General features: G+C 36.2%; 1 protein-coding gene across 1 annotated transcript; it reads right to left on the reverse strand.

The window, feature by feature from the left end:
- Nucleotides 1-212: 212 nt before the first annotated feature.
- Nucleotides 213-11,044, reverse strand: LOC122310484 (probable DNA helicase MCM9). The gene is made up of 20 exons (XM_043124369.1): nt 10,852-11,044; nt 10,656-10,758; nt 10,434-10,533; nt 10,197-10,335; nt 9,771-9,837; nt 9,498-9,678; nt 9,257-9,356; nt 8,898-8,995; nt 8,496-8,561; nt 8,098-8,190; nt 7,671-7,787; nt 5,826-5,898; nt 4,906-4,972; nt 3,752-3,833; nt 3,392-3,513; nt 3,229-3,296; nt 1,612-1,721; nt 1,482-1,529; nt 1,237-1,389; nt 213-737 (listed from the first exon to the last, which is right to left on the reverse strand). Exons 1-20 carry the CDS (start codon nt 11,019-11,021, stop codon nt 676-678), a joined length of 2,019 nt encoding a protein of 672 aa, XP_042980303.1. The 5' UTR covers nt 11,022-11,044; the 3' UTR covers nt 213-675.
- Between the last annotated feature and the right edge of the window lie 100 nt (nt 11,045-11,144).

Below are 11,144 nucleotides of genomic sequence, written 5' to 3' on the forward strand. Positions count from 1 at the left end.
ATGATAATTTAAACATCACAGCCAGGTGAAGATAGAAATGCCCCATAATGTGAATCTGGAATTTTGGAACCTCAAGGGTTTAGTTCTTGCCAATTGTAAGCTCAGAGGTCCAATCCCACAATGTTAGTTGCAGTAATCTTGGAATCATTTTGGTGGGAGTTTTGAGTATTTTGTTTTACTTAAAATTTTCAAATAATTATGGCACACCAAAGAGCTTGGACAGAGATACGAGCCTGCCTTGGATTATATCATTAGAAGAATCTTTTTTTTTGAGTTTGAGGTATAAGCAGATTTCAAGCCTTGGACCAATTGTAGAGCTTGAGCTACTAAATGCTCGAGGGACCAAAATGTTGCAACATACATCCGTATTTGATATATCTGAGGATTCCCACCATGCACATTGCTGTAGTAAATGTCGACAGGAATACTACCAAATGAGACGATAAATACCCACATAAGTGATCCGATTCGTAGAACGTTTAACAGGTGCAAGCAACAACTCTGGCTGGAGTAAGGCACGGTATCTTTTGCTCTACACTTGGCTGTTGTAAAGAAGAGTGAATTTGCAAGGTAAAAATACAGCCATGTCTAGAGGTGATGGACTACAGCCACTTGGTCGGGATGGATGCCTTTGCTTTCCTTGAGTCTTTCATCTGCAGGAACCTCCCATGTTATTTATGTCAGGAAATCGTCTATCGATCTCAGCTTTTCAAGAATCAGCCTTTTCTGCTTTGTATCTAAGATTTCTCTGGTGAAGGATCGAAATCCCGTTCATAAGATGCCCTGGACAAAAAATGATTATGCATGCCGGAACTCTAAAATGCATTTGTGGCGATGTATATGTTCTTTTCATTGTCTGGGTACTATTCAGTAATGCAGATAAAAACATAACAAGACGTGACTTCTAGGAGACAAAAACAAAAACAAAACAAAATGCTCTTACTTTACACTCAGCACCCGCGTTCACTAGGCCATTAATCCCCGAATGTGTTCACATTCTAAAGTTCTATTTGATTTGCCAAAAGTTGACCACATGGCGAACTAAACATTCGTTTCACAAATTAACACAAACCGGTCCTTGGTGAATTAACACATGATAGACATGCCACTCCCTTTTTCGCCAAATGCTTGCTGGCATTTATTGATGTATTTAGATGTACGGGCATGCATGACTAGTTAAGAATTGTTGTATGCATGTCTTTGTGTTACTCAGAAAAAGGTAACGGGGGAGGATACATTCCTGATCAGGATTTTCAGCAAAATTTGAGTGCAGAGCATTTCCAACACTATCCACGATAGCTGAGGTGGTCATGGATGCTTCAATGCATAAAATTGCTGTGATCGCATCTAATCGGGTCACCTCATTTCGGAACATCAGTCTTGCATGTGCTGCAAAACGATTCAATGCAGAGCCAATTTCGTAGAGGAGAAAGAAAGGAAATCAAAATAGATTTGTTCGATGTGAATGGAAGGCAATGTACCTTGAGCTAGGCGTATCAAACTCTCCAGCATGCGCACAGTAGTCCTAGCTGCATTAACAAGATTTGCATGCCTAAAGAAATTGAACAATTGAAAGACTTATACAGCAGAGAGGATTTATTTAGGTGGAACCTGCATTATGAGTTGCGGATTTTCTTTGGAGTTGATAATAGCTTGAAATAACTTTTTCAGCCTCCTTTGTTAAGACTGGTCTGAAGTATCCTTTTACAAATTGAATATATCTGCAAATTTGAAAATTAAAAACTCTCATTCTGGAAATGAAGATTGCCAAGTATGACTGAAAATAAGTCCCTAGAATGAGAAAAATACCTGGTAGAGAATTAAGTGTTTATACGGTAAATATGGTCAAGTATCTGGATTTTTATTTGAATTAGGTTGTATGCACTCTTTTTCTTTTCTTTCCTAGAATAGATGTAAACTTTTATAGATATATATGTGCGTGTGTGGGTAACCCAAATTACACTCGGTGCAATTCCTTATTAGTGTTACACCATTCAAGAACTATTCTACCATTAAATTACACATTCTTTTTGTATTTGACACGCCGGCCAAATTTCACGTTCATTGGATGTCATTTTAATATTCTATTTATACATGTTCTTTTATATATTGACACCATTTCAGAAAGCCAATCAATTTCAATATAGCAAGCAAAATTTTTTTTTTTTTTCAATTACAGATAACCGGGAGAGGTATAGACAAATACCAAGCATTCATATGCCAGATACTTTCATTCAATAGAATGACAAAGAATCAGAGAACTAAAGTGCCCTCCAGAAGTAACCATTTGCAAGCGAGCACCTTGAAGATTCAGCTTAAATGTTATATATAGAAAACTAATATGAAAGTAGGGCAAAACTAGCTTATCAAAAAAAAGTAGGGCAAAACTAGCTTATCAAAAAAAAGTAGGGCAAAACTAATATGCAACTTGCTAAACACAACTTTGTAGCCAGCTGATATTTGGTCTGAAATCTGAGAGTAATAAACCAGCAACTAAACCGTTGTCAACTCTAAACTTAACATCTATGGACTTTTCTATCTAATTTTTTGTAATTACATACAGCACCGTATATAAGGGTTTTTTTCATGGAAAGAAAAAAGTGTGATCTCTCAGATTTTAATGTAATTGATCATGATGTGCAATATTGATATATCTACGAACTTGAATAAATAGATAAAAGGGGATAAGGTGATAGAGTTACAAACCTGATTGAATTATTACTTAAACGCATAAACCACAAAACTTTAGAAGAAAATCAAGCTTCATAATAAGTATGCTACATATATTAAGTAGCTGATCTTGAGCTTGAAAAGAAAGGTCTAATTCCAGTCTATGAGCACAAATTTATAATAATAGACAACTAGATTGACCTTTGTACCAAAAGAAATTCCTTAAAGCAACTTCAGATGAGTTCATGTTTGTGACCATCAGTGGGCATTGGTCTAGCATAAGGAGACAGTTTCATCCATGCTTATTATGTAGAAGAAAACTTTAACCACCATAGAGTTGGACTCATCTAGTTCCTAGTTTGCATATTATTGCATGCCCAATGCTCTCATTTCCACATTAATGTACATGAGTGCATCTCTTGTCATATTGAGACAACATAAGACTCCTATAAGTGAAACTAGGAAAATCAATGCACTCCACAGGAAAATTCAGATCAGTCGTTATACAGCCTACATATGGTAATTAGGGGTGCTAATGCTCTGAAAAAGTAACTTTACCTCTGAAGCATAGAAAGTGGCCAGATATTTGCTAAATCTTCGTCATAGCTGCCTTTGTCTGATTCACCCTGCAAATTGGTTTCATAAATAAAAAAAGATGTCTATCCATTGAAACTCTTGACTTCACCAAAAAGTCAGTTATGTGATCTGAGGAGCACATTACCTCAGCAAGAATGTGTGACGAAACAACTGCATCCCATTCAGGATTCTTTGTATCCAAGAGCACAAGTACAATATCAAATCTGCTCAGTAAGGGACCAGAGAGTGTTGTATTGACAGACAGAGCTAGATCAGGTTAAGGAAGATGAAAAGGTGATGGCTAAAACTTCAGAGAGTCTGCTATCAAATATCCAAGGTTTAAGATCATCAAGTAATATATCTTTTCTATTTATCTCCTGTGCTGAATGACTCAAGAAAACCAAAACTTATAGCTGTCTAATTAAAAAGCATGACTGTATGTTACACAATCATTGGTAATCTTTTCCGAATACTAAATCTCATATATTCTGAACGAAAGTGATACATTGATCAGGATCGTAATGTCCCTTAGGATTTGTTGCACCAAATACAATTGTCCTAGTGCTGAGAGTCGTCACGAGACCAGCCTGGAGAGAGTGAGAATGTAATTGAGCAGCCAGGCTTCTACCAAGCATCCAATAGAGCATGATACATATTAATCATTAATGATAAATTATCTGAATTTATTTGAAGTAACTTAACAAAATAGAAATTATGAAGTAAAACAACTGTCCAAGTTACAAGGATACAAGTACAGGACTTACACTTCCTTATTATACACCAACAAAAAAAATATTAATAAAAAAGACATAAATAAGACAAGTACATGCCAATGAATAGATATTGGGAGTGTAAATTAAAAGATCCCATTTTCACACTTATTGCATACTATTTATCTTTCCCCTCCTATCATTTTATACTCGATTATTGCATTTTTTGTCAATAGAAGGAAAACCATTTCCTTTAGTGGTCATTGCATGTTTGACCCAAATCATCACATTTTGGCATGCACTCCTGGACATGACCAGAAAAGTCCAACATCTCCAAGAATGTTGGAGGCCTGAGTATGGGATGGCAAAAGATCCTCAAAGGTGTATCAGCAACATAAGTTTTCATTCATCAATTCTAGCTCAAACTATAATGAGACAACAGTCATCCTGCAACACAAAGAACAGAACTAACCTTAAGAGAACTACCTAAAGAGGCAGATCTTTAGACAGAGTACTAAGTGTTTGAGAGATAACCAATGACTGGAAAAGTCATGTATTACATAAAATCCACATCCTCTCCAACAGAAGGTTCTAGATCTGTAAATCAAACTTCTAGAATTCTTGAAACAAGTAGATTGAACTTCTGAAAAAAAGGATCATTATATCCTTTACTGAACAATCTTATAATGTTTACTGAATAAAGAGTATCAGTGACAATTAGAAGAGATATGAAATTAATGTTGTCGATTCTCTTAAGAAACCCAATGCAGAATTCAAATGGCACAAATACGTACTTGACCTGGATGATTGTTACCCTCTGTATGAAAGATATCAATTATAATTCGGGCTAAAATAATAGAAACAAGTATTAATGAGGACTAGTTAGCCACAATTGACGTAGAGCTTTAGATAAATTATTAAAACGTGTTCCTAAAAGAAGAGATTCTACCTTGGCCACACTTATGGTCTGCTGCTCCATGGCCTCGTGTATGGTTGACCTGTCATGTTCTCTCATACTGCAAAACAAAGTTTTAGTTTCATGTAAAAGGCCCAAAGCAACAGAAACAAAACCGTCTTGGTGTAGACATCCATCACCTTACTCAAAACACCACTTTCTATCTGACTCATGTAAGCATGATGCCAGAGTCTCTTAAAAGCTAAGCTTCCTAGACCCCAATTAACATGGGAGTGTGTGTGTGTGTGTGCAGACGACAGGGAGGGAGAGAGGTTGTGCTTAGACTGAAGCCTACATGCATCTTTTATAGCATCTGGTGCCATACTCAAGAAAAGAATGAGTGTAACAAAATTTTAAACCTTTTGTTAAACCTTTTGTTTCTAGTGTGTTAGAAATTAGAGAAATACTTTCTGATGTAGGCTGTTTGTATTGGTATACAATTTTGAAAGAGATTAAATGAAAGGGAAAACCTAAATTGATAAGTATTGCTGGACAATTAATTGTTCCAAAAGCTTAATGACGATTTCTTGCATTCTTATGTTCTCTTAACCGCAGAACCAACCATGATCCCAAGCTGCACTTGGCCTCCACAATAGAAAGTAGTCTAAGTGATTTTCTTGTGAAAAGCCACGATCTAGGGTTTTGTCTTCCAAATTGGAAATGCTCCAACCACCACCACCTCCACAAATGATCTTGCCTACTAAGAGTCTCTTTCTGAATTAGATAATGCAACTTATATGCATAAAGCCAATGAACATAAACATCCTCATCTTCTACTCAATGATGATCAACTAGCACAAGGAAAAATCATAATATAGGAAGGTGAAACTCTAAGATTCTCACGCAAGTTGAAAAATTAATAGACAAAAGTTTATTTAAAAGGATATTTTCATGCCGTGACTCATTTTGCTTACCTATCAAATTCGTCTATACAACAAATCCCACCGTCTGCAAGAACAAGTGCCCCGGCTTCCAACATCCACTCTCCTAAGAATTTGATAGGATGGTTTATTAATTTTACCATGTGAAAGGAATAGAGAATTATGAAGCACCAATACAGCTGCAATGTGATGCAAACAACAGCGATACATAAATCTCATAAATTTTCAAACATTACATGGCAGGGATATGTTAATCGATTAGTGTATACCGAAATGTATTCGAGCATATTTTATGCTAATTATTAATTAAAAATATAAATAGCAAACACAAAAACAAAAAGAGTATGTATAAATATTAATGTTTGGCATTCATGAAATTTGGGAAATTTGATGGTTTGTAACATTATTTTTTATTTTGACAAAGACGGTTTGGAAATTTTGATAAATACAAACCATTTTTTATTTCTAAAACACGAGCAAGCAAAAACCCTTTTTTCTCAAGCAGATTCAAATTTACCTTTTTTTTTTTTTAATAAGTAAAATTTTATTGATAGTAAAAGGCATAGCTCAAGTACTCAGGGAGTATACATTGAACATGCCTAACTACAACTAAGCACTAGTAAGAAATACAAGCAAGTCATGAAAATTGTCCGCCTTACAAATAATGGCCGAAGCCCAAGAGAGTAAATTAATGTTAAAAAAATCTCTTCAGCTCATCCAAAGAACGCTCCATGTCTTCAAAGCACCTCTTGTTTCTCTCCATCTACAAATACCACATAATATAATGAGGGATCATTCTCCACACAGCAGCAATGTGGACATTTCCCCTAATACCTGTCCAGCACTTCAAAATATCCATAACTCTTCCTGGCATAACCCATGCAACCTAGGCATACCCTTTAGACCCTACAAACGTATCTGTGCCATCTTTGTGCATTCTCTCACTGCATCTATAACTTGTATCCCCAATAAAATTTACAATTGTGATTTTTTTGTATGTATCAATATAATTCAAAGTGTGCATACTGGATACATATCAAATACAGTACCCTGGCTATCACAAGTATACATGCTTCCTAGATATAGGAAACAAAGGAAGGAGAACAAAAGTCTACAGATGTCGAACTATTCCTCCACTGAATGACGTGAGCAACCAAGTAACGCATGAAGAGATGCATTAATAAATGAAATGAGCACAAGGCCAAACTGTACTTTATCCACTTGCAATGCTACATCTCAATCCAACAACATTTCATTTGATTTAATTGTTAAACAAAACTTAGCAAGAACTTTGCAAACTCAAGTGCCAATTAACAAGATTTTCCAAAAATCTTAAGTTCAAATCAACCAACAATGTTTATCAATTTTACACAAATTAGACTCCTTACCATGCATGTCATGCACAGGAATCTTGAACAGATTGCAAGCATGCACATGAGCCTGAACAGTAGAACCTTAATGTTCAAACAGAGGACCTCTTGACACAATCTTTGAGACCAAGTTGGGAGTGTAGTATTCTCCAGAAAAGAAGAAAAACAAATAATAAGAAAATCCGAAGCAACAGAAGTATTATAGAACATGTCTTCAGGTAAGCTAGAGAAGTATCTTGTCAATAACAGTGTTTGGCACTGGCACAGCTCCTAATTAGAAGCATTCGCTCTACATTGATTTGTCCTCATAACATTTTGTACATAAATACTTTCTAATATCACTTTTCACAATGAGAACATATAAGAGAAACAAATAAATTAAACCCCACAAATAATGTCACTGACTAAAGGAGGAAGAATAAGAGAAACCCATTGGGCGATGGTGATTGTTGCAAATATCATCAAACTTCCAAATGAAGGATTAAGGCAGAGGCTATAGGATATTTACCTCCATCTTTGACGGCAGTGACAGTCAATCCAGCACTAGTGCTTCCTAAACCAGTAGTGATAACAGATCGGTTGCTCAATTTTGCAGCAAATTTTAAGAACTGCGACTTCCCAGTACCTGTGACATATATCTAGTAATGTCTACGTGAAATTTATTAAACAGTGTTTGAAACTTTGAACACTTCAAGATCCTCACCATCTCCTTAACCCAAAAAAGTTAACGCAACTCTTTCATATCAATCACCTTTCTAAAGAAAGTAGAGAAATCATGCGTAAGTATATGTATGTACGTATGTTTCTTTATAAGTACATGGACACACATTCATATCCCATCAATAAAAACACTCATACAATTAGAGAGAGAGAGAGAGAGAGAGAGAGAGAGAGGTCTAAATAAAAGTAAACGTAAAATTGAACAGAATTGTTACCTGGATCACCAACCAGAAGCAAATGAGACTCTCCTCGGACCTTTGTCCCAGAAGCATCAACATGTTGCACACCTCCAATAAGTGTTAATGCAACTAAATTGAAGCAAAGGTAGATGTGATAAATATCATAAGAAATTAAGCAACACGGTAAGATGAAAATTAAGTACAAAAAAAAAAAAGATGCATTGTTGCGTTTTATCATACTGCCAAACTTAGATGAAACTTAAATACAGAAAAAATAATAATAAAAATAAATAAATAAATAGACGCGTTGTTGCGTTTTTATCATACTGCCAAACTTTTTCCACAAATTTTCAACCTATAAAGTGAAATTTGATTTAATGTTACAAAGTAAACAAGTAAATAAGTATGAGAAGAAATGTCGGATAACAGCTGACCTGCAAGCTTCACAGTAAAGAGTCCAAAAATCTGTGGGCAGATACCTTGGAGTATGGCATTTCTTCCTGGGGTAGTATTGAACAACTTAGAAGTTACACTAGGTAACAACATACTGGAGCTCTCAAAATAATACTTTTTTTATAAGTTAAAAAACTTCATTAAAAAACAGAAAAGCCACACCAAGTACACCTGATGATACAAGAGAGTCACTTGTCTAGATACAAGAAAATCATAAGAAGGTAGCCCATTTAAGTCTATAGAGGCTGTCCAAAGGAAGCTCTCAAAATAATCGTAGGACAATGCTACTACAAAGAAAAGAAAAATCCGATATATTCTTCTTATGCCATACATTGACGGTCCAACGAGATCAATTCATAAGGTGCATGATCAACAATTTCTACCTTTTAGTGGGGTATCTTTGAAATCTGACCAGAACTGCTTGAATTTCATTATAACATCATCGGGTATATCAATGTCTGACTTCAACTCATTGGTTCTCCTAAAAAGATGAGAACAAACGACTTTTTAGATAAACAAAAGAACACCATGGGCAAAAGATTTTTTTTCAGAAGAATTGACTTGTTTCCTTTGCGTAAGATGGCATTAGGCTGCGAAAACACCGCGTGTTTAAACTGTAGTTTTTCCGTTCTTAATTTTTTTTTTTTTTTTACCCTACTTCTATAGCAAAAAGGTTGGCGTATAGCGGTCCGCCAACTCCGTAAGTATTATTAAATTTTGATAATAAAAATCTGAGACTAACCTCACATTATTAGCAATTAGGACAGGATCAAGGTCGCAGCGTACGTCTTTTAAGTCTGGAGACCACTTTGCCGTTAAGACCCCAGTAACGACCACATCATCTGTGCCAAAACGAAAAAGAAAAAGAGAAATTTTTTTTTGAATAATCCAAAAGCGCAACGTTTTAAAAGTATCATGGGTGCCTAGTGTTCTGGGACATAGGTCAGAGAAAAACTGAAAAAAGAATTCCAAGAGTTCGACACCTCCAGCTTTAACAAGATCAACAAGATCGTCCTTCAATATCATAGGAACTGAACGTGGAATGGCCCCAACACCCAATACCTGGGTGTTTTCTTGAATTTTGATTTCCTGATAATCGTGGCATATTATAGAATCTTCTAATTCCTTGAACTTCGTGCCTTCACAGGGTTTAGACCTCTGCCCCTGAAGACGATAGATGAGCCATTAATTTTTTTTTAAATGATACTTGAGTGAAATAATGTGAGACATAAACTTGGATTGAGCAGAAAGTATACCTGAGAAGGGCAAAATGACGGTAGTGATACTGAGTTTCTAGCCTCCAGCTCAGGATAAACTAGAAACCTGAACAAAAACATCATAAATGATAATTAGCTAAACATTTAATTGCAAACTACCATTGGCATAAAACAGGTATCTCCCAGTTGATTGGATAATATAAATGTTTGTCTGTCATTAACAATTTAATACACACCAGACGGATGTCCAATAATGTAATTAACAACAAAACTTTATTATGATATTTCGAGAAAAAAACCAACTGAAATTGAAGGTAACTCTCCTTCACCAAATTGATAACACATTTCCCTGCAATCCTATTCATAAGCTTGCCAGTGCACCAAGCAAATTAATGTGCTAACTATTTACTAGTGCAATATGCGTGTATCCACGTGTGCGAAAAAAGTAACCAAAATAAAACCTACTTGTGCTTGCATTTCTGGCATATGTACCATCTCTCCCCTTCATACATCTTGATTGCTCCAGACCGGATCACCGTCCCTTTGAGAGTGAGAAGAATCCCCCGATGCTTCACTCGGAGATTTCCTATCCTCGGAGAAGCCTCTAACCACATCCACAAACACAGATCAAACGTACAATTTTACAACAAAAGAAACAGAATTAGCTCACAGAGCAAAGAATCCGAGAGAAGCATGGCAAACCAGGACACTCGAGCGGGGAACCGCTAACATTTATACGAACATGAATGGACTTCTTTTCGATCCCGCTATTGCAACCTTTCAAATCTCCCAATACAATTTTCTACATAGTCCAGCAAATGTCCCGCCTCAAATACTCTATTTCAATAGGATTTTTTCAAAATCTACGGCTAAATACAGATAAATTATATAAATATGTAAGGACTTTGCTTAGAAATCACATACATGAGCCCAAAAAGCAGCATCGTCAAAAAAACGCAAGTGCTGGGTCGGTTGGGAGAAGACCGACTGCGCGAGCGGCGGGTCGTCCTCCATTAGCTCCGCAAAACTAATAGAACCAGAGAAAGAAAGAATTTAAGAGAAGGAAGAATAGAGAGGAAAAAGAGAATCAAGAACAATGTGAATAAATATATGGATATACTCGACGTAGAGAGGGTAATGAAGTTTGGCGTCGGAAGAGAGAGAGATGGAGCGGAGCTGGTCGGAGTGGCGACGAAGGAGGAAGGCCGCCATTGATTTGACGGGAGGGGAAGGTTCGGCCATGGCAGCGAGAGACGAGAAAAACCGAGCTGCGTTTGGGCGGTAAATCATGATGCCTTTTCTATTGGGTGGGATATATATATATTTATATGTTTATTTAATTTTCCTTTATGGTTTTTCCTGCAAAATTGGGCCCCGTTTACGGCTTGCGAACTGGCCTAAGGCCTCAAATTC

Source organism: Carya illinoinensis, chromosome 5 (assembly GCF_018687715.1).
Source record: "Carya illinoinensis cultivar Pawnee chromosome 5, C.illinoinensisPawnee_v1, whole genome shotgun sequence".
NCBI classification, from domain to species: domain Eukaryota; kingdom Viridiplantae; phylum Streptophyta; class Magnoliopsida; order Fagales; family Juglandaceae; genus Carya; species Carya illinoinensis.